Source organism: Rutilus rutilus, assembly GCF_951802725.1.
Source record: "Rutilus rutilus genome assembly, chromosome: 18".
Taxonomy (NCBI): domain Eukaryota; kingdom Metazoa; phylum Chordata; class Actinopteri; order Cypriniformes; family Leuciscidae; genus Rutilus; species Rutilus rutilus.
Window position 1 is genome coordinate 2,693,892 of NC_140231.1, and position 24,667 is coordinate 2,718,558.

The 24,667-nt window shown below is 36.1% G+C and overlaps 2 protein-coding genes across 2 annotated transcripts in view; one reads left to right on the forward strand and one right to left on the reverse strand.

Annotated features, from left to right (window-relative positions):
- septin8a (septin 8a) overlaps positions 1-15,653 on the forward strand; it is a 43,793-nt gene extending 28,140 nt beyond the window's left edge. Inside the window, exon 10 of the mRNA XM_084386871.1 lies at positions 15,444-15,653. Coding sequence (XP_084242997.1) covers positions 15,444-15,609 — 166 coding nt within the window. The 3' untranslated portion in view covers positions 15,610-15,653. The remainder of the gene's footprint in view (positions 1-15,443) is intronic.
- A 3,007-nt stretch (positions 15,654-18,660) lies between these two features.
- On the reverse strand, positions 18,661-21,852 carry ccni2 (cyclin I family, member 2). Its single transcript, XM_084386882.1, has 6 exons — positions 21,750-21,852; positions 21,532-21,607; positions 20,763-20,910; positions 19,412-19,546; positions 19,265-19,339; positions 18,661-19,185 (listed from the first exon to the last, which is right to left on the reverse strand). The coding sequence occupies exons 3-6, from the start codon at positions 20,874-20,876 to the stop codon at positions 18,892-18,894; spliced, it is 618 nt and encodes a 205-aa protein (XP_084243008.1). The 5' UTR covers positions 20,877-20,910; positions 21,532-21,607; positions 21,750-21,852; the 3' UTR covers positions 18,661-18,891.
- Positions 21,853-24,667: the final 2,815 nt, after the last annotated feature.

Genomic DNA, 24,667 nt, shown 5'->3' on the forward strand with positions numbered 1-24,667 from the left:
CTCTTTTCTCTGGAGGCATCGACAACACAGCTGACACAGGTAAACACACACAGCTGACACAGGTAAACACACAACACAGCTGACACAGGTAAACACACACAGCTGACACAGGTAAACACACGTGCTAGAAGAGTTTTTGTTTTGTTGTTTTAAAAGACCATCAAGCGGTAATCAGTCCTTCACTGACCAATCAGCGTTCATTAGTAGAATGCTAGCGTGTTATGGGCAACAACAACTCAACCTGTAAGAAATTGAAAGGACATAAGTACTCGTTCATTCAACTTTCGACCTATAACCCATGTTGAACTTGCAAAACCTACAATCGAATCTGAGATTTCTCAATGGCAATCGGGGTAAAAGAGACACATTTAGCCGTCTAGCTCCATAGACTCCCATTCATTTTGCACTCATGGGCGATCGCCCCCAGTGGAGCTCTGGTGGAACTACAACCACAATTCGGTACAATAGGACTTAATAGGGAGTGGGCCGGCTCTCCGTAGACGGGCTCTGGGTAAACTCAGCACAATTATAACCATAACGATGCTGACTCTTACAAACTACTCTAACGCAAATAGTTCTGGGAAAATGGTTTTAGATGAAAACTGAAAGAGTTGTCGGAATCTTAGTGATGGTGACGCTGAAGTCGTGGGACTGTGGTGTAGTTCGTTTATACCCTACCTTTGGCTTTTTACTTCTTCTAACGACTGCATTTAGGCTTCAAAACTAATAGAAATTGTGTACATCTGTGATTATTGTCTTGATGGGCAAAACGTGCTACTCCATAATCTTTTGTTGATCACAGAGCTTGTTTTTAGCGATAATCCAAAAGCCTACCAGTGTCAACTGTCAACAAAACAAACTTTACGTCTGTCTGTGGTTTTTTGTCAAGTTTTTAACCAATGAAACGTAATAAAAAGAGCTTGTGACTAAACCCCGTAACTCCATTGGCTCCTCAAACTGTCAGTCAAACCTCTTGACTCCGCCCCTCCTCTGTCGTGATGAAGCGTCGTCGCAGTTTGGAGCGTCTTTGCCTGTTTGCGATGCAAAGGTAAATGTTTGAATAAGTTCAGTTTTTTCTTTACTCAAGAAACTATATAAGTAAAGGATAATGTTTTATGTATTTGAAGAGTGTAAAATGTTAATTATATAGACACATGCAATGTATAAAGCCACAATATCAACTTTGATATAAACTTTAAATCCTGTTTTTATGAGGTAGAAGCATTACTTATGTACAATAACACGAACATTCAACAGGCTACAGCATATATATCAAAACAGCATTTATTTGATATAGAAATATTTTCTAACATTGTCTTTAGTGTCACTTTTGATCAACGTAATGCATCCTTGTTGAATAAAAGTATTAATTTCTTTAAACATAAATAGATCTTATTGGCTCCAAACATTTAAACTGCAGTGAGTATATATATATACATATATATATTTTTTAATTGTTACATTTGCTCTATTACAAATTACTACTAAAAGGGATATTTTACTCAAAATTAAACTCTCATTAAATTTCCCTCATGTCATTTCAAATCTCTATTAATTTCATCCAAACATTTTTTTTATATATATATATTTTGATTCAATGAAGAAAAAGTCTTGGTGGTGAACCATACTTATAAACTCTATGTTCCTGTATAATGCTTTAATGACACATTTGCTCAGACAGTAAGAAAACTAACTTTATTGATTTAAAAAAATATTTCTGACATCACAAACTACCTTGTAACCAATCAAGGCGGGGCTTATTTGCATATTATAGAACTGCAATGAGGCAAGGGTGTCGGGTTACATTCAAGCTATTTTAAGGCATGAAGAAATATTTTTCAAGGAAAAAAACATTTAAATATGTCATTTTGGTGATCAAAGATGAGTTTTAAGGGATGAAATGATTGACTTCAGCATTTTTTTTGTACACACACACACAGTAAGAAAACTAAGAGCACGTGTCGTGTCAACAGTCTGTTTTATTGCATAGAAGGACACCGTTTTCCAAGCAACATAAAAGCTGCTGTTTTTACTAAATAAATGTAGAGTCCCATTCAGAAAAGAAAATTCCCATGTTTCATTTAGGAGGAACCGGAATGTACTATCTGTAGCTGCCTTTAAAAAGGGTCGGGAGGAGGTGTTTTTGGGATAAAAACGAGAAAAGTAATCTCTGAATACAACGTTATTTCCTCTTCACATTAATCCGACAAAGGATTCTTTCAAAGATATGAAATGTCAATATCGACCAATACCATAAAGCATAACTTCATTACGGAATGAACCAATCCCAGACAGGAACAGTGTCGGCTCAGATCCGGCCCACATCCGGCATGAGTGGATTTTCACGTACCGGATCTGTGCCGACACTGTGTTGCTGTCTGGGATCGTCCAACAAAAAGATTTACGTTTAAGCACCATAATTCTACTTCTGAATAGCTTGTATGAAGACGCATAAATACAAAACACAAAATACAAAAAGAAAAGATAAAAAACAAAACATGAAATGGAAAGAAATCTCCAAATACGATCAAAGTGCTGCATAAAGGTTTCATAAAAGGAACAGAAAAGTGCGTTGGCCACGGTTTATCAGCTTCCCCCTCTCACTGTTTATGGAGTAGCGGAGGACAGGACTATGGGGGTAAATTGATGCCAAAACCATTGAAAATGGACAGACTAAAAGTCACAAATAGATATTACAACTTGTAAATACAAAGCACAATCTACAAATAGATTAAAAATCCGCAAACAAAGTCCTCATGATCCTCAAATGTAAAACAAGATCTACAAATAGATACAAAGTCCTCAAACAAACTCTTTGTGACCCACAAATATAAAGCATGATCTACAAAAAGATTAAAAATCCACAAATAAACACATCCTGATTCACAAATAGAAATCAGTGACTTGTACTTGAAAACCAGAATTTGAATGAATGTAAAGTGACTTGTTTGCAGGTGAAGATCATGTTCTGTTTGTAGATTGTGTCACATTTGTTTTCAGAATTCTGACACTATTGTTTCGCTGTTGTGACAAAATAATGCCACAATCATTGAAAATGAAGAGACTCTGAGTCAAAAATGCATATTACAATTTGTAAACACAAACAAGATCTACAAATAAATTTTAAATCTGCAAACAAACTCCTCATAATCTGCAAATGTAAAACACAATCTGTAAATAGATTCCAAATCTACAAACAAACTCCTCATGATCCGCAAATGTAAAATGCGATCTACAAATAGATTTAAAATCCACAAACAGACTCTTCATGATTCACAAATAGAAATCAGTGACTTGTACTTGACAACCAGAATTTGAATGAATGCAAAGTGATTTGTCTGCGCATGAGGGTCATTATTTGTTTGTAGATTGTGTTGCATTTGTTTTCAGAATTTTGGCACAACTGTTTCGCTGTTTTTCCCATTAAAAAAATCTACAAATGCCCTCCTCACAATTTGCAAACAAACACAGTCTAACTTGTATTTTCAAACCACTGTAAAAAGACATTCTTACACATTCTGTGCAAAGCTCAGCATGCAAGTGTTGAATATGCATTTGCAGATCACAGGGCATTCACAGATCCCTCTACACGCGTTTGCAGATCACAGGGCATTCACAGATCCCTCTGCACACGTCTACAGATCTTTTTGGCACTATCTTTCCGCAGAGAGTGTGACTACGATCCACACGTGTAGTCAGCCAATCAGGGGTATTGCTTCAATGTGATGTCACGCCCCCTCAATAAGCCCTTTTCAAAATAAGAGCTGACACTTCTTGGATAGGTGGGCTGTGCTCACTGCAATTTACCGTTGCCGGTGTTGTACCGAAATCCGACTCCCCGGACAAATCGCACTCTCTTTCGCATGCACGCGCAAGCGAGTTTAAATGCACTTCCTTTGCTATATTCATTTATCGATCGATTTTTCACACAGCAAGCACCCAGATCCTGCATGGAAGCTTAGTCTACACTTAAATAAATTAACAGAAAGTGAACTAGTGTGGATAAAAGATGCAAAAATAGATAGCTATCAAAACAAAACTGTTAATTTCACTTAATTTAACTGAACTTATCGTTTGTGTGTTAAACACGATGTGGTTCATATAAAATATTGTATTACTCTCCCCATTGCACATGAATGTCATTAAAAATAATAATATTTAACCTTTTTTCACGAAGATAGGCTTTAAGAGTTCATCAAATACATATGTATGAGGCAAATACCTGTCTTTTCGTTTCTTTTTTTTTTTTTTGCTTAATTGCGTCTTAAACATAGAAATAAAACCAATTATTGGTGATAATTGAAAAAAGAATGTAAGAAACCTTAGACATTTTTTTTTAATTAATAGTTATTTTCCAGCACATTAGGGCCCAGAAAAGCAGTATTTATTTAATTCATTCTTTCAATTTTACATCTTACATAGCCAGGGCCGTTATAGACATTAGGAGGCCTTAGGCAAAATTCATGTTGGAGGCCCCCACCCCCAATTAAAAAAACACTTGAAACAAATATGATTCCTAACCTTTTTATTTATACAACATGTCATTTTTAAATTTAGTATATTTTTACTTACACAGTAGGCTACATAAGTTTGGACACATTGCTATTTTTAATGTTTTTGGATTTATTTGATCAAAAATACAGAAAAATAATATAGCCTAGTGAGTGAAATATTATTAAAATTTAAAATAATGGTTTTCTATTTTACTATACTTTAAAATATATTTCTGTGATGCAAAGCTGAATTTAGTGTCACGTGATCTTTCAGAAAACTTTATAATATTCTGATTTATTATCAAATGTTAGAAACGGTGCTTAATATTTATTTTATAACCTGAGATACTTTTTTTCAGGATTTTTTGATTATTAAAAAGTTGTTTTAAAAAAGTCTTCACTATCACTTTTTATATATTTAACACACCCTTGCTGAATATTCCTGTTTTTTTTTTTTTTTCTGTATTTTTGATCAAATAAATGCAGGCTTGTAGAGCATAATAAGTAGGCCTAACTTCTTTCAAAACCATTAAAAATAGTAATGGGTCAGACTTTTTACCGGTAGCCTACTGTATAGGCTACATATTAATCAAACTTTATCTAAGGTAATCTCTTTTTTGTTTATTGAAGATGTTATTGTTGTTGTTGTTATTATTATTTTGCTGTTTTATTCAATTTATTCACAGTTCCAGAATACCACTTCAGTAGAAGAACATAAGTGCTTTATCATTTCTTCAGCTGCGGTATGGGCAGGATTTTTCCCTCCCATTTAATCAATATTGACTGCAGATATTGTCATATTATTAATATCAGTAATATTATAGGCTACTATTATGTATTGCATTGTTACCTTAAATATGCTATAGGCTACACAAATCAAGTGGAAGAGAAAGACACGATCGCTACTGAGCATAAAAAAAGAGCTTTTTTACTAGTCAGCTCCTGACGCGATGTTATTCATTGTAAGCGCAAATTCAAAGCGTCGCGTCTGGGCACTAATGACGCTCGCGCTCTTTTAAACTCGTAATAAAGCAGTGAATGATTTTTGCACTGGTGAAATCAGTTGAACTCATTTTGTGTGAATGTAAACTGTACATGTTACTATACATCCAAATAAAATGTAGGCTATTTAATAATTTTATGATTATATATTTTTTAATATCCAATATATTGTTTTATTTTAAAATATTTTAATAATAATTCATATAATAATTTAATAATCATTAAAATATATGTATATAGTTTTACTTAGAAAGTAGTTTTATGATATATTATTAATATTATTATATTAATATAATAAACATAACAATTTAATAATAATGAAAAAATATTTCAATTTTACATAGCTTATGGATATACAATTAAAATAGCTGGAGCAATTGCTTTGCGGTCAGGTGTCCTTTTTTTAACCGAAAAAAAAATAAATAAAAATAATTCTTCGTAAATCCCAGGATCCATTGGAAAAACAACGTGATAATTAAGTGTGCAAACAAGGTACGCTAGCTATGCCTGGAATGAATTAGCGCGCGCGATTTTCACAAGTGCACATCCGCCCGATGAATTCGACATTATACTACTATATATGTATATTTTTAATTATTCGTAAATTAATATATAAGAGTATATTATATTAATTATTATTAAAATATATTTTCAAAATAAATAAAATAAAAAAATATCTATCATAATACTAATATAATAAAAATAATATTTATCATAAAACCAATTTCCAAGTAAACCATATTTTTTAATTATTATTAAATTATTATGTTTATTATATTAATATAATAATATTAATAATATATCATAAAACTACTTTCTAAGTAAAACTATATACATACATTTTAATAATTATTAAATTATTATATGAATTATTATTAAAATATTTTAAAATAAAACAATATATCGGATATTAAAAATATATATAATCATAAAATTATTAAATAGCCTACATTTTATTTGGATGTATAGTAACATGTACAGTTTACATTCACACAAAATGAGTTCAACTGATTTCACCAGTGCAAAAATCATTCACTGCTTTATTACGAGTTTAAAAGAGCACGAGCGTCATTAGTGCCCAGACGCGACGCTTTGAATTTGCGCTTATGAATAACATCGCGTCAGGAGCTGACTAGTAAAAAAGCTCTTTTTTTATGCTCAGTAGCGATCGTGTCTTTCTCTTCCACTTGATTTGTGTAGCCTATAGCATATTTAAGGTAACAATGCAATACATAATAGTAGCCTATAATATTACTGATATTAATAATATGACAATATCTGCAGTCAATATTGATTAAATGGGAGGGAAAAATCCTGCCCATACCGCAGCTGAAGAAATGATAAAAGCACTTATGTTCTTCTACTGAAGTGGTATTCTGGAACTGTGAATAAATTGAATAAAACAGCAAAATAATAATAACAACAACAACAATAACATCTTCAATAAACAAAAAAGAGATTACCTTAGATAAAGTTTGATTAATATGTAGCCTATACAGTAGGCTACCGGTAAAAAGTCTGACCCATTACTATTTTTAATGGTTTTGAAAGAAGTTAGGCCTACTTATTATGCTCTACAAGCCTGCATTTATTTGATCAAAAATACAGAAAAAAAAAACAAAACAGGAATATTCAGCAAGGGTGTGTTAAATATATAAAAAGTGATAGTGAAGACTTTTTTAAAACAACTTTTTAATAATCAAAAAATCCTGAAAAAAAGTATCTCAGGTTATAAAATAAATATTAAGCACCGTTTCTAACATTTGATAATAAATCAGAATATTATAAAGTTTTCTGAAAGATCACGTGACACTAAATTCAGCTTTGCATCACAGAAATATATTTTAAAGTATAGTAAAATAGAAAACCATTATTTTAAATTTTAATAATATTTCACTCACTAGGCTATATTATTTTTCTGTATTTTTGATCAAATAAATCCAAAAACATTAGAAATAGCAATGTGTCCAAACTTATGTAGCCTACTGTGTAAGTAAAAATATACTAAATTTAAAAATGACATGTTGTATAAATAAAAAGGTTAGGAATCATATTTGTTTCAAGTGTTTTTTTAATTGGGGGTGGGGGCCTCCAACATGAATTTTGCCTAAGGCCTCCTAATGTCTATAACGGCCCTGGCTATGTAAGATGTAAAATTGAAAGAATGAATTAAATAAATACTGCTTTTCTGGGCCCTAATGTGCTGGAAAATAACCATTAATAAAAAAAAAATGTCTAAGGTTTCTTACATTCTTTTTTCAATTATCACCAATAATTTGTTTTATTTCTATGTTTAAGACGCAATTAAGCAAAAGAAAAAAAAAGAAACGAAAAGACAGGTATTTGCCTCATACATATGTATTTGATGAACTCTTAAAGCCTATCTTCGTGAAAAAAGGTTAAATATTATTATTTTTAATGACATTCATGTGCAATGGGGAGAGTAATACAATATTTTCCTATGAACCACATCGTGTTTAACACACAAACGATAAGTTCAGTTAAATTAAGTGAAATTAACAGTTTTGTTTTGATAGCTATCTATTTTTGCATCTTTTATCCACACTAGTTCACTTTCTGTTAATTTATTTAAGTGTAGACTAAGCTTCCATGCAGGATCTGGGTGCTTGTTGTGTGAAAAATCGATCGATAAATGAATATAGCAAAGGAAGTGCATTTAAACTCGCTTGCGCGTGCATGCGAAAGAGAGTGCGATTTGTCCGGGGAGTCGGATTTCGGTACAACACCGGCAACGGTAAATTGCAGTGAGCACAGCCCACCTATCCAAGAAGTGTCAGCTCTTATTTTGAAAAGGGCTTATTGAGGGGGCGTGACATCACATTGAAGCAATACCCCTGATTGGCTGACTACACGTGTGGATCGTAGTCACAATCTCTGCGGAAAGATAGTGCCAAAAAGATCTGTAGACGTGTGCAGAGGGATCTGTGAATGCCCTGTGATCTGCAAACGCGTGTAGAGGGATCTGTGAATGCCCTGTGATCTGCAAACGCGTGTAGAGGGATCTGTGAATGCCCTGTGATCTGCAAACGCATATTCAACACTTGCATGCTGAGCTTTGCACAGAATGTGTAAGAATGTCTTTTTACAGTGGTTTGAAAATACAAGTTAGACTGTGTTTGTTTGCAAATTGTGAGGAGGGCATTTGTAGATTTTTTTAATGGGAAAAACAGCGAAACAGTTGTGCCAAAATTCTGAAAACAAATGCAACACAATCTACAAACAAATAATGACCCTCATGCACAGACAAATCACTTTGCATTCATTCAAATTCTGGTTGTCAAGTACAAGTCACTGATTTCTATTTGTGAATCATGAAGAGTCTGTTTGTGGATTTTAAATCTATTTGTAGATCGCATTTTACATTTGCGGATCATGAGGAGTTTGTTTGCAGATTTGGAATCTATTTACAGATTGTGTTTTACATTTGCAGATTATGAGGAGTTTGTTTGCAGATTTAAAATTCATTTGTAGATCTTGTTTGTGTTTACAAATTGTAATATGCATTTTTGACTCAGAGTCTCTTCATTTTCAATGATTGTGGCATTATTTTGTCACAACAGCGAAACAATAGTGTCAGAATTCTGAAAACAAATGTGACACAATCTACAAACAGAACATGATCTTCACCTGCAAACAAGTCACTTTACATTCATCCAAATTCTGGTTTTCAAGTACAAGTCACTGATTTCTATTTGTGAATCAGGATGTGTTTATTTGTGGATTTTTAATCTTTTTGTAGATCATGCTTTATATTTGTGGGTCACAAAGAGTTTGTTTGAGGACTTTGTATCTATTTGTAGATCTTGTTTTACATTTGAGGATCATGAGGACTTTGTTTGCGGATTTTTAATCTATTTGTAGATTGTGCTTTGTATTTACAAGTTGTAATATCTATTTGTGACTTTTAGTCTGTCCATTTTCAATGGTTTTGGCATCAATTTACCCCCATACAGGACGACATCATATCCTGCAGTCCGTCACGTCTTCCTGTTTTCACGGACGGCTCCTCGTCATAAAGGCACCAGAACCCGTCGTAGAAGTCGTCGATGTCGTGGTTCCCGTGCTCCCTCTTCCTGCGGTCCTGTCTCCTGAAGGCCAGCATGCTGGAGGAGTCGAGGATGTAGACGGTGTTGCTGGGACAGGAGAGCCGGAGCCCCGTCAGATACTCGTCCACCGTCTCCTTACAGCAGATGAACTCTGCGCTCGAGATCTAGAGCCAACACAAGCACGCATCCGAGTCAAGTCATGCCAGAGCTGGCCAAACACTTCAGACGACACGGTTACAGGAGCATTTCATTGCATTCAAAAAACAAAAATTCTAAAAATGTGCATAAAAAAAAAAAAAAAAAAAAAAAAACAACTCAAATTGAGATGGATACATTTTTTCATTTGATAAGACGACGTGGATAAACTACAATTGAAACATTTACAGAATTAATTCAACAAAAATGTTGCCTCAGCAAAGGCTGTGATTGGATAACTGGACTAACCAGTGGACCAATGGCCACCTATTTCTATGCAAATTTTGGGATATTGCACAAAAAAATGCTTAATGGGAATGAAGAGATGTGCATAAATCTATATAAGAGATAATGCAAACATACGTGTGAGTAAAAGAACTACACCAGCACTGAGCAAACACTTTTACAGGCACCGGCTCTCATGAACATTTGGGGATATTGCAAAAAAAAAAAAAAAAAGTTTTAATAAAAAGATGCAGGGATGTGGATAAATTAAAAAAAGTGCATTAAATTACTACATTGTTTAAATTAATACATTTTTAGCTAACTGTGATTTGTATAATTTCTGAAATACATAACTTAGTTTCCTCTGATAACAGATTACTCTGAATTGTAATATGGACTCATGCACTTTCTGTAAAGCTGCTTTGAAATGATGTGTGTTGTGAAAAGCGCTATAGAAATAAACGTGAACTGAATTAAGCAAAAAAAAAAATAAAAAAAAAAAATATTTTTTTTATAATAATAATAATAATAAAAAAAAGAAAAGAAAAACACTCAAATACATTTTTCATCCTATAAGACAAACTATGATGGAAACTTTACTGAATAAATCCCCCAAAACCCTCATGTGACTTTGACTCAGCTGAGGCTGTGATTGGACAGCTGGAGTAACCAGCGGACCAATGGCGTCGCAGCATCTCTAATGTTGGTTCGGTGTTTCTGAAACTGAGTCTAAAGCTGCGCCCCAATTCTCATACTTGCGCATATTCTATGATGTTTAAGTATAAATAGTGCGAGTAATTTGTTGACACTGAAAATTCCTAAAAGAAAAAGTGCACTTTAAATACCAGGATGATGCACTAAAGTAACAGAAAAGACAAAGTGTGAAATGTTGGACACGTCATGCACAACTGAGGGGGAGGGGCATCAGACTCATGATGAGGGACAAAATAACCGTATAAAACGCACAGTATGTACTCGTCTGTGTAGTGTCGAGCGCATCATCATCGTCTGTGATCAGAATGATCTGGTGTGACTCCCTCCAGAAGCGTCTCACACACACGAGTGTGTTCCCGAATCCGAACGCTGGAGAACATGACACTGGGTTTCGTCTGACGCTCTGAGACACACTCGTTTATGATGGAGGGAAACAGAGCAACTTCCGTTTTTATTACTGATATTTTGTGCCAATTTGTTTGAGTCAAATCACGGTTTTGTTCTCTTGAACACACGGGACGGAAACGCCGATTCACTCGCAAATGTTTTGTGTGACGTTCCAATTTTGCAAGTTAAATTTGCAGCTTTGGATGGAAACGGCTTCTGAGTTGCTGCGGACCCAAACATTACCCATCAGTCATTGGTAAAGGCCATAAAAGTGTTCAGAAATCTTAGGAACAGTGGCGGATACAGAATGTCATTAATAGGTGGGCCTGGTGAATATACGGGGGGCCTCGGTTTTTTAAGCTTATATACACGCTCAGTGGCGTAACTTTGCTAAATTATATGTACATTGTACAATAACATTACGATGTCCACCGATTTAAATAGTATATGCTACATTTGTCGTTTAATGAGATGTAGCCTATGCTGTATGATAGAATTTTTGTGTGACTAAAATACTTAGATTTGCCTGTTCGAACAACGTACATCTAAATGGTCCAGTGGTAGAACTTTCGCCAACAGTGTCAGAGGTTGTGGGATCTAATCCGCTCCAGAATAGTTTTTTTTTTTAATCAAAACTGATTATGTTCATCAGTGGTTGTATATCAAGGAGGGACACGTGTGCATTATGATGTGTGATTTCGCCACAACGAATAGAGAGTATCCGCAACGGATTGAAGCGCGCGTCGAGTCAAGACAGTGCGGTGTGTGCGCGAGCCACACGAGAGAACACTGTGTCAGCGCCACTTATCGCAGCGGCAACTTTCATCACCTGATTTAAAAAAACACATTTCAGCGCTAGATCGTCTCTTATTTAACAAACGAACGAAATGAATGCTCTGCTGGTTAACTGGAGATGTTTAATTTATTTGTAGAATTGGTACATTCGTGCCGCGAGATGTTTTAAAAAGTGGTGGGGACATGTCCCACCCGCAAATTACGCCTATGTAACACGCCTGATAAATGTCAACAATAGCAGATCGGTACTTAGGTAGTGAATTTAACTACCTTGTACTCATGTCAGTCAGTCCTCCCGGCTGCTTTAAACCTAAAGTTCATCTGTCTGTCACGCGAGTCACTATCACAATGTTAAGTCAGTGCGCGCACAGAGATGAGTTGCGTGATAGCATCAATGGACTGACACGTGATATGCCGACATTAAATTTTTCTTTTGTAGCTATTTTTCGTAGCTATTGTACATAAATGTCCTCAGGACACTATTAAAATGAAATGATTTATTAGTTCATTATTATTATTATTATTATTAAAATTAAAATTTTTAATTGTTTATATTAATCTGATTGGGTGGGCCACCGGTCAATCTATAAATCCGCGCCTGCTTAGGAAGCCACGCGATAGCCTCGTCAACAAGAAACACACTTGCAGAACCTTTTGTAACAACATTAAATTGACAACTAGTTCATTTTTGGACAATCCAACTCCTTTAACCTCAATGTTTCAAGAGTGAAGCGGCTCCTAATAATGCACTGAGACTTCAGTGAGCGATCATATTTGCCGCTTGTTTTGACTGCATCAGTGTCTGAAATCACACACACAAACACACTCTACAGTTTCACATCTTCATTCCGATGTTTTAGTCTGTGCTGTTCACTCATCCAACTCATCTAAACATTATTTGTAGCGCCTACCGTCCAATAATAGCAATAACTACTTTCCATATGAAAAAGTCTGAGCATTATAGAATTATGAGCATTATTCTGTTCCTTTTAGAAGAAAATTCTAACAATAAATGTGATTTTGCAAAACGTCAATATGTTGTCTAAATGTAAATGTCTAGGGAGAAACACTGAGCAACACTTCAGAGTTTGACCATACAACAGATATCATTACTGTCTAATTCACTTTACAAAAAAAGTAGTGTAAATATCTCTGCTCTCAACCACTAGAATATGGAAACACACTGCATCGTTTCTGATCACATTTATTTTTAATTGTCTTTTATTCCTCAGTATTTCTCTTGTTTTCCAGAGCAAATGTCTAAAGAGTCTTAAATCAAGATGGATTATTGTACTGGACACAAAATATAAAGTCTTGTTTTCTGTGAAATCCTCAAATCATAAACTCACTTTATTCTGATCAGAGAAGAAACATCTGGCAACGGGCTCAGAGAAATCAACTTCATTCAAAGGGAAGTTTCCATAACTCAGACAGATCTTTGTTTTAATCATAAACTCACTTCATTTTGTTCAGTTTTTCAAGACGTCTCAGTTAAACATGTCTTGCTTTAAACTTTAGATGTGTGTATTGTAAAACAGGACTAAAACACTGAGGTATTCATGGCATTAAATGCTGCACAAATTAATATGAATTTAAGACTTTCTGCTCTAATTGAAGACCTTTTTAAGGCCTTGATTTGTGTGTGGGCGAATACTTTTTATTTTAGTTTACTGATAGTGCAAGTAATATTCATTTAATCTGAAAAATGGATCAATATTAAGTGTTAAAATAAAAGAGGACTTTGCCTTATTTCAGCCACTGATCATCAGGAGGAGCGTTGACAGAACAGCTTACTGAAATGAAACATGAATGGTTTAAAAGCATTTGCTTCAATATAGCGTGATCATATCATGTAATGCTAGCCGAAGGAAAGAAACGAATGCTGCGTTAAATATTTCAGTTTAAGGCGAGACACTACAGGTGAACAGGGTACAATGTTTAACTAGCAGATATCACCATGAAACCTTCCCAGTTGATTACCTACATTAAGATGAGAAAAAAAAAAAAATAATGTATTACAAGTTTTCTGTAATTTAATGTTTAAATATGCAAATTAAGCTATATCTAATTAAATATGCGCTAATTTGCATATATTTAAAAAAACGAAATCTGAGTATTGGATAAAGTCAAGTTAAAAATAATCTTTTCATTGTGTTCACATATTAGATGGGGGAAAAAAAATTGACAGGGATTTATGGAGATCTACTTTTGTTATCCTGTAAATCAGAATATACTGTCAATAGCCTTAAAAAAATTATTTTCACCATGTTTTTTGGAATAAAATGTTATATAAATCAGGCTAGGATTACAAATCCCTCAGTAAATGTCTTCATAATATAACTAGGTACAAGACTGGAGAGTTTGGTGTATATAGGTGCTACTGAAGTGGAGATTTCAGAGAGAAAAGTCATTTTGACAAAACGGGCTTTAAAGATTTATCATCAGCCAATGAGATTGTGCATTCAGCCCTTTTACTTTCACGATTGGTTGCTGATAAAAAGGAAATGACCATATTTGGATCCGACAGCATTGTACAGGAGAGAGAGAGCTTTCCAGCGGTGTGTGTGATGACAGGAGCAGACAGAGATCACGGAGCAGCATGTTGATTAAGAACGCAAACTTTTGTTGAATTTATGAGAAATCTACAGACGCAAACAGACAAAGTGTAGTAAAATAAAGACCTAAATGTGGATTTCAGACTTTTTTTCACCACAAGTCTGAAAGAAGACGTGTTATTGAAGACAAATATCCAGAAATCTCAAAATCTCAAAAAAACACAATGGTTTTGCCTGCCGTGTCTCGCCTTAACGGGTTAAATCTTTTTAACTCGTTAAACTGAAAAAATGTAATTGCATGCGTTAACGTATTCATTTTGACAGCCCTAGTTTATATATAACTCCGTTTTTATTTGAGGGTTCACTGAAGAATAAGTTATATTAATTAATTAATTGATTATTAAATAAACTTTTTTCAGCTGAATGAAATGTTTAATTTAGGTTTCAGTAAAATTAATTTTGGTGCATTCACTAGCAGTTACCCATAGAGATCGATACGAACATTTTGGCCGATACCGATAATTCTTTATATTTGATGACCGATATATCGGCCGATAAATCTAAATCCAAGTTTATATAATTTTTGAGAGCCTGATTACAAACTCAAAAGTCTCACCATTAAAATCAATGTCCTCAAGCACACAATTATGATGTTCTCATTATGTTATGTAGCCGATATGACGGACTTGCGCTGCACATGTTGCGCTGAACTGTATTTTTTTTTATTATAAGTGATTCCAATCATATTTCAAGCAATTCAAAGCCATCATGTTGAACAGTGCACATCTGAAGAGTCTCAGCTGAAGGAGATAATACAGTATTTATCGGCTTTAATATATCAGACAAATCTTCTTATCGGGCCGATAACAGTAAAAGTGGTACCGATACCGATATGATGGCCGATATATCGTGTTCCCCATAATATTCCATCAAGCGTATCAAGTTTAAAGTTGCTTGAGTTACATCAGATGTTGATGTAAACGCTTCACTCGTACCTGTGCTTTCCTCAGCAGATCAGTGAAGACAGAGAACCAGTCCGGCGTCAGCGTCTCCAGCTCTAAGGTGATGATGGCCAAGGCCAGTATGGAGCCCTTGAACTGCCAGAGCTGGTGGCAGGCCATGCAGTGCTGCGCTTGCCTGGTCCACAGCGAGGCCTGGAGAACCGGCCTGTTCTGAGAGCCGGCCCGCACCAGCGCCGGGACCCGGGACATCAGCAGCCCGTGATACTGCAGGAGGAGGAGGAGGAGGAGGAGGAGGAGGAGGACGACAGGGCTTCAACAACCACACCACAACACCATCACTACCAGGACAGAGGCGTGTGTGTGTGCGCGTGTGTGTGTGTGTGTAAAACACGTGCGGTGTGTTCAATAGTCTCCATAACAGAAGTCTCTGTCTCTTCTAGATCCCAATCCAGATAGGTTGTTTGTTTTGTTGTTGTTCATATTGAGAATTGAGTCCCTGATTGACTTTCCGTCACTAGTGAAGTCAGAGCTGAGTACGAGCCCAAAGCAATGATGAAGAATTATGGAAACTTTTTAAATAATGTGCAATTATGAAACCTACATTAAAGGGGTCATGACATGGATTTTTTTTTTTTTTATTCATTGAGGTTCACTTATAATGTTAAAGTTTTTTGCACATAAAAAACAAAAATATGCGGAAAACGGATTATTTTTAACCCTCATTCTGAGCCTCCGTCTGAAATGATCAGTTTTTAAGGCTCGTCAGTAAACGCCACTGTTATGATTGGCTAACGTCACTGCATAGGAAACCGTTACGAACTCTCCATTACGCTCTGCCTCGATTACAACATAAATGCTCTGGACAAACATATAATCCGGTGACGTGATCCGAGACACCATTAAAATAAAGCATCCGCTGGTTTCTGACGCTGGGATCTTCTGAAGTCTGAACAGAGTCGAACGACTTTACTTTAAATCACATATATTTCGACTTAAATCTAGAGTCGACGTCGACTAGTCGCTGATGTAAATCGCTCTTTTCTGTTGAAAACGGAGCGTAAAAGTGGACTTTATGGTTAAAATAAATCATTATTATCCTGTTGCGCCCTCTATAGGCCACGATCAGCGGCTCACTTTGGAGGCGGGCATATGCAAATGTTTTTGCCCATGTGACATCACAAATCCCACAATATCAAAACGAGCTGTTTTTAGAGCTTGATTAAATAAATGCTTGGTTTATAATGAGGACGTTTTAATCTCTGAAACTCGCAGGATGTTTTAATGGTACAAAGACCTCTTATATGTCGAAAGATTAAGGAAAATTGGATGTCTCATGCCATGACCCCTTTAAGAAAGTAAACAGGACCGATTCTGGTTTCATGTTTACTTTTAATGCTCAAGTTTTATAGGTTCAGCCTTTTGGAAAAATAAATAAGCCATCTTGATCGAGTATATAGATATATATATATCTCTAGAAGGTTTCGTTAAATGTTTACTGTGGAAGCGTGACTTTCCTCTGTATCTATGGCTGTGTGTGAGCGTGTCGTCACTTCACAGATGAGTCACATGGACCTTGTATGGTAATATATATTTAAGGTATTCTAAATTATGGATATTTATTTGGGAAGTTAAGGAAATTTATTTTTCTATGCTATTAGATATTTTTTCATTTCACAATCAATTATATTTCATTGTTCTATGCGTTATAGATATCTTTAATGTGACCTATATGGGTTGATCTCACATGCCAAAAAAAATAAACATCACGCAAAAATTTAAATGGTTTGGATAAAGAAAATGAAGCATTTTTAGGACCATCGAGATTCTTTTAAATGTGTGGCATTATTCTTCAATAACACAGTACAAGTGCTTTACAGTGTATAACGTTAGGTATATCGTTTCCTCATTACGATCATGAAGACAATTTTTACATTAAAGTAATGAGAAGGAAAAATATGCTCAATTGCCATAAAAAACAGTTTTTCATGAATGAAAACCAGAATTTTCTGACATTTTCTGCCTTAAAATTGAAAATGCGTCAATACAAAATAATTCCTAGTGATAAAACTGTGGTAACTTTAGATCCTGAGGTGCACTTATAATGCTCGTCACACCAAAACCAGCCACTGAATGGGAAAATTATGTTAAATATGGCATCTATCCCAACTAATGTCTCAAACGGTCCCAAAATAGGCTTGTTTTTCTTTATCCGACATACATTTATTATTTTGATTTGGGGTAAAATAAGACCCAGGTTTCACGCGTTTCTCCCATAAACTGATTTTAGAGATTGAAAAAGAGATTGTTTTGGTTTTTGTTCTTTTAAAACCACAGAAGTATTTTTATGGGGGGGTCTCGTTCCTGTGCTTTGGCTGTTTTATGGCTGTCCGTGGTGTGTGCCAAAACAGCAACGCTACACACTCACTTCCGCTCCCATGTTTAACGGTTGATCTGATCGTGGCTGAATGCCTCGGCCAACTCTTTGCTACATTAACTTCTGCTAAAAACTTCATATTTTGGGACATTTTAACTGAACCCCAGTATGTAGGAAAGATGAAGTAATGAAGATAGCTCTGATTTCTGAGAGTATATTTGCACTGGAGCTGTTTTGCAGGGTTATCTATCTGCTTTACTGCTGAAGTTAAAGTCAGATCAGTGCCTTGGCCGAACACAGGTGCCACGCGGCCGCACATTTACATGCACAATATCAAGGACCAAAAGTCAATTTCTGCTGATGTTTGCAATGGGCACATCGAAATGGCTGTATGTTTTATAGGGTTGGGTATCGAGAAGCGTTTCCACTTCAGAAAACCATGGATTTGAGAAGACGCGCGCATTTCGATTCCTCTGTGCGCATTTTAATATGACTCTAAACCATTCAAGCGCAATAAGACTCGTTTGCTGTTTTCTGTGCTGCTCACACATCTCACGCAAAGATGCCTCTCGTACTGCGTCTCTTTGCACTTGAACAGACGAATACTCACAAAAATGTGTCAAAACATCCTCGTCGGTTATGTCGTAAGTGAACGTTAACGCATGTGTATCAGTGTATTGGATCCGTGCGGCTCTTAAAGGGACAGCAGCCTAATATTCCTGCTATAATAACACTAATCAAACAACAAAAGATAAAGAGAAAATGCACTCGCTGTTCTCGACTGAATAACTTTTGGAACTATATTTGTAATGTATATTTTATTCATAAACTGCAGTGTTATTTTACATTTGATTAGTTTCTGTACCTGAAAATCTTTTTTTTTTTTTTATTGTAATTTAGTTCACTTGTATTTATTTGTGCGATTGCCAATTTTTTTATTATTTTTTTTATTACGGAGTGTGCACTTGTCTTTAATAATGCTTAAAGTCTATATCAGTTTGGCTAGTTGCTTTTGCGATTAGACCACAGACAGGCAAGCGTTCCCTGTGTAAGTGTTCTTTAGCCTGTTGATGTCGGTTCATGATTTTCAGCTACAATGACATTGTTTTGCAATAAGATTTTTTACCTCATTGGAATCGAAATTACTAATGGGCATCGAGACGCAGAATCGTTGAACACTGGAACGATACCCAACCCTAATGTTTTCCTGTGCTTTTTTGTACCGTTAAGTTCTGATCTGAACACAAGAAAGATGACGCATGAGTTGCAACTCACGATGTGAATGAAATCCATGGGCGTAGCGATGTAAAGGTCCCAGTGCAGCTTGTTTAATATGACCCGCTCCATGCGAAGAATCTCAGCTGTCGAGAACTTGCATCTGCTTTGCTCCAGCAAGTCTTTAACCGATGCAATCACCTGTTCGCCAACAAAACAGAACAATAAAGGCACTGGAATGGTTAAAAGTGGTGTGTGGCGTGTGTCTGTGGTTCCTTGCCTCATCCTCCTCGTTGACCTTCGCAGCGAGGATCAGAGAGGTGATGGCCATGCACTTGAGGTATTTCAACTGAGTCTGCAGAGAGAGAGGGAGAACTCAGAGTCTGAGCCCGAGTCGGGGGAAACGTGTAACGGTGGGTTCACTCACTTTGACCGCCGCGAGCAGGCTGTTGAGAACACACACTCCCAAAGCAAACGTCTCGGAGGAAAACTGGAACGTGCCGCTCATGTCACGCAACCACACAATCACCTCGTGGTACTGAGCTGGGCTGATATCTGAACCCTGGAAGCAAATCATACAGTTTCTGACATTTGATTGTATAAAAATAATAATAATAATAATAATAATAATACATTCTTTAATACAAATTATATACATTTTCTTTTTTACTTCTCAACTATACATTTATCCTGTGCTTTGGGGGATATGTGGTACTTTTCCACAAAATTAATTTAACTACACCATTATTTTGCATTTGAAATAGCACATTTTTCTGGAAAAAATTACTTTAACACTTAGATCAATATCCAGAAACGACTTTAGGTATTTAATTTAGATCATCATCACAGGCAGAATTCTATGGGAGTTGTTTCCGCCACAGAATAAAAAAGAAAAAAAGTTTTTGACTGAAGTTTATAGATCACAATTCTGACTTCATATCTCCCAAATGCGTTATAAAGTCAGAATTGTATTATATATATATATATATATATATATATATATATATATACACACACTCGCAATTCTGAGGAAAAAAGTCCGTCTTTTTTCCCCGTAGAATTTTTCTGGATGTGGCCAACTGCTCCGATCACATTAATATACATTTTGTGAATATATACATTTAAACATTATAAAATACCTTAAAATCAGTATTTTTGTGAAAGGTTAGAATTTGTGGTGTTTTGAAGTGTCTAATTTTGCAATGCCACATAAATTTGTAAAAATATAACTAAAATGGCACAATTTTTTTTTTTTATGAATAATTTCAATACCAAACCAAATGTAAAAAACAACAACTTTAGAATAATAAATAAAAATAAATAAATAAATAAAATGTAAATAAAACCAATAGAAAAAAAGCAGAAATTAACAGGAGTTGTGTGTGTGCGCACGTGTGCATGTAAAAGTGTATGTTTGTGTACATGTGTGTTTGTGCTTGTGTGTATGTGAAAGAGTGTTTGTGTGCATGCATGTGTGTGTGTTAGGTCTTACCCATTCATATCTGCATTTGTGGCTGATTTTCTATGCCAAATTCTAAACAAATGCTGTCTGTTGCAGTCACAGCTGTGTGTGTGTGGTGTGTGTGTGTGTGTGTGTGGTGTGTGGGGTGTGTGTGGGGTGTGGGGTGTGTGTGGTGTGTGTGTGTGTGTGTTTAGATAGTGTACACCACTGAGATGAAGGGAACAATGTTTTTTAACGAGGGAAACATCAAATGCGGTCCTAACGGACCAAACGAGGGTTAAGTGTGTTCAGAAGCCCGTTAAAAACACACTTGCACCTGAACGCATCCGTCCTTCAGCACCGGCGTCCTCCAGAGACGCTTTTCTCTGGCCAGGGTGTTGAACAGCAGTGTGTCCAGACGCCCGTTCTCTGCCTCGCCAGGAGCTTTCATGACTCGATCAAAACCGTTCCGAGGGAAGTAAAGCCTGGTGAAGACATGCACAGTTTAGTGTTATCCAAACTGATTTATTCAAGCAAGCAAGGCAGTGTATCAGTCAATACTTCTGACTTTGTGTGAGTGTTTTCTGTTAGAACGGTGTCGTGTTAGCGGCCCCTAAGTTAATAACTAATGGTCTTTGCAACAGAAGTGAATCAATCAAAACTAACTTTATCTGGACAATAACTTTATTCTAGAGCTGCTGTAAAGCCAAACAATCTACTGTAACTTCCTATTATCACTGTAAAGCTGCTGTGAAACTATCCATATGGTTAAAAGCACTATATAAAATGAAGGTGACTTGACTTTAATAACCTTACAGTGCATTTCTCTTCTTTGACCTCCTGATGTTGGGGTCTATGCAATGCAAACTGGTCCCAACATCAGGCCTAAAGCACACACAGGGTTTACTATCAATGTCTACGTCTTATTAACTCGTGCTGGAATTGACTCAAATGAACAATGCACGCTATCTGAAGAGCCACAAGCACACAGGGAAGCAGAAACATCATTTGTGAGATATGTGAAAGTAAAAGACAGGGCGATATGGGCGGGTCGCTGAGCGAGCACTTGTAAACAAAGGCAAGGAAAGTTTTGGAGCAGAAATTACCTTTGCGAAAGGAAACACAGCTTCTGTCATTGGCTTCCACGGCATAAACATGAAGCAGAAGATCATTCCTCCATGTCTGGAAAACAAGCGCATTAATACACAACACCGAAACACAGATTTAAGAAATGTTTCACTACTAACTAACACTTCAAAGCCCTATACAAGACTAACAGACGTAAAGCAAGTGTTTGCAGCACAGAATATCGAGAAAGTATCACCTTCCGAGGATGTAATGAAGACAAAGTCGCCAACAATTACTCCAGAGTCTGTATTTGAACCTGCTCGGCTCCGCCCGCGTATTTGAGCCCACTCTGAAGATCCCGCCCACATGTGTGACGTCAGGGGGCATGGCCACGCCCACACGCTCGTCACTCACGTACTGAATTGTGTCAGTGGGTCGCGCATACGGGTTCTGTTATATAAAATGGTTGAATTCATTGTATTCAGACCTCATCGTGATGTTTTTATCATTAGGGTTCAGTTTCAAATGTACAAAATAGCTATAGATACATAATAACAACAACAACAAAAAGGTGTAGGCTGAAGCGATGCTCATCCTTTGTTTCTACATAATTAGCATATCTATAGATAATTATGTAGAAAGGAAGGATGAGCATAGGCATTCAGCCTACACCTTTTTTGTTGTCGGTAGGTTATCTATAGCTATTTTGTACATTTTATATTTTGTATCTTTAGCTATAGTCACTTTTCTCACTGGAGTTAAGATAAACAAACACAGTTACATAAGACATTTCCCAAAATGTGCATTTAAATGTGCATTAACATACTCAAATGATTCATTTTGAGATAGGCTATTTGAGTAGCCTAATGGAACTATGAGCTTGATTAAACTGTGCTTTAATTAAAGGTAGCCTACAACTGTGTAGTTTTTTAAGTATTTTATTAGCTAAAATCAATGTATTTATTCATATGTCCTCATTGATGTAAAATTACCTGACTTATCCTCGTGAGCGAAGAGTTTCTTATCTTTGTTTACGTTGGACGGGTAAGATCGAAGGAGGCTTCAGTGATCTATAATGATACGTCTGTGACTGTATGAATGATGTGAGATTAACCGTTCATCATCAGCACGACATGTGTGTGTCTGTGTGTGTGTTTGTTACAGAAGAAAACACAGGAAAGCCCCAGAGAGACAGTGTGTGTGTTCTTCCAGTCCTCTTTCTGGATGACAGCGAGCATGTTTCTGATGACAGGTGATCCTGTCTTTATCAGAACCGAGAGCGATTCAAAGTCATTTTCTTCACATTTTGAAGTAGGCTAGCACACAGTGTAACTCCATTACTGCTTATTTCATGCCATATGCTGAGGGGCATTAATTGCATCTTTTGAGCGGGACATAGAAGTCACAAAAGTGTGTGTGTGTGTGTGTGTGTGTGTTAGTAGAGGTCCTCCAGGCAAACTTCTTTCGCTCGGTGATGGGGGTGGAGCTTTCCGGATGTGCGCTGCACAGAGTGCGCACTTCTTACTTTAGGGTTTTAACATTTTGTGGGGAAAACTTGTCTGTTGAAAGTCGTATAGTGCTTAAGACCACTATTAAATTGCTATGGCTTCTAAATAGCTTAATAGTCTAATAAAATTCGTATAAAAAGTGGACCTAGCCCAGTGGCTATTGTTAAAAATAGCATCCATGTCTGACATAATCAATTTGGAATAATTATATATGAAAACATAATATCTAAAAATAATATATAAATATTAATATCTAATAATAAATAACAAAAATTAAAAATGCAAAAACTAAAGAAATTAGAAATATAAGATATTATATTAGGCTATATTATATAATTGTATAAATACTATATATTTATATCTAATATCTATTTCTATTATATAGAAAACATAATATCTTAGGAGTGGAGCCCAGCTGGAGCCCACTTAGTTTAGCCCATCTACTACCCATGTGGGGCCCAACAACAAAGCCCACTCTGAGCCCATGCCCAGCCGAAGCCCAACTAGCCCAAGTGAGGCCCATGTGGGCCCCAAGTGGACGTGTTTGCAGGGGGGTAAGATATGTATGTGCTTCATTTAGCGGAGAAATTAAAATTAAAATATGCAAATTAGGCAATATCTCATTAAATATGTGTACATATAAACTTGAGGAAGAGAGTGCCAAATCACAACTTGGGACTGAGCTGCTGAAGTTGTGTCCACAAACAGATAAAAAAGGTCCAGATACATTGGATACATTGGCATTGGTGAGAAAGTTCTCCTTAAAGAAACTTGATCCACCCGTCAAGACTTTCCACGACTTTGCTATTGCTTTGACATTTGTGACCGTGGATGACAAAACCAGTCACATGGGGCAATTTTTTTAAATTGAGATTTATACATCATCTGAAAGCTAAATAAATAAGCTTTCCATTGATGTATGGTTTGTTAGGGCAATATTTGGTCGAGATACAACTATTGAAAATCTGGAATCTGAGGGTGCAAAAACATCTAAACATTGAGAAAATCGTCTTTAAAGTCCATTTATGTTCACGATTGTGTTTCATTCACTCACAAAAATAAATGTTTTATAGGCTATATTTATGGTAGGAAATGTACAAAATATCTTCATGGAACATGATCTTTACTTAATATCCTATTGATTTTTGTCATAAAGGAAAAATCGATAACTTTGACCCATGCAATGTATTGTTGGCTATTGCCTCAAATATACCTGTGCGACATGTGACTGGTGACGTGATCCAGGGTCACATTTATGGTCACCAAAGCTGGAGGCAACTGTGAACTGTTTTCGACACTTACAGAGAGGACAGCATCAAACATGGAGAGAGGGAGAGAAGAGGAAAATCAAAAAACATGTGATCTCACCAAACCAAAATGTTCCAGTGGTATTACAGAACTGTTGGTCATCTTCCATTAGCAAAACTGCTTCTCAGGCATTCTGTGTTGAGTGGCTGACCACCAATTACAAAGGCACCAAACCACTGTACGTTGGTATATCATCCGCAAACCAGACAACTCTTCTCTGACTCTCAGACTCTGAGCCTATTATCCACAGCAGCTTTGGGTCCGAGCACCATGTACAGACGCCACCTCGAGCTTAAATGCAGATGCTGATGGTTTTGTAAGAAAGGGCCGTTTATTAGTCCCCGAGACTGTAATCTCA

Coding starts and splice junctions, on each gene's coding strand:
- ccni2 (XM_084386882.1), bottom strand. CDS start 20,876: ATGAAAGCTCCTGGCGAGGCAGAGAACGGGCGTCTGGACACACTGCTG. Junction 19,340..19,411: donor GCCTGCTCGCGGCGGTCAAA/GTGAGTGAACCC, acceptor CTCTCTCTGCAG/ACTCAGTTGAAATACCTCAA. Junction 19,186..19,264: donor AGGTCAACGAGGAGGATGAG/GCAAGGAACCAC, acceptor GTTGGCGAACAG/GTGATTGCATCGGTTAAAGA.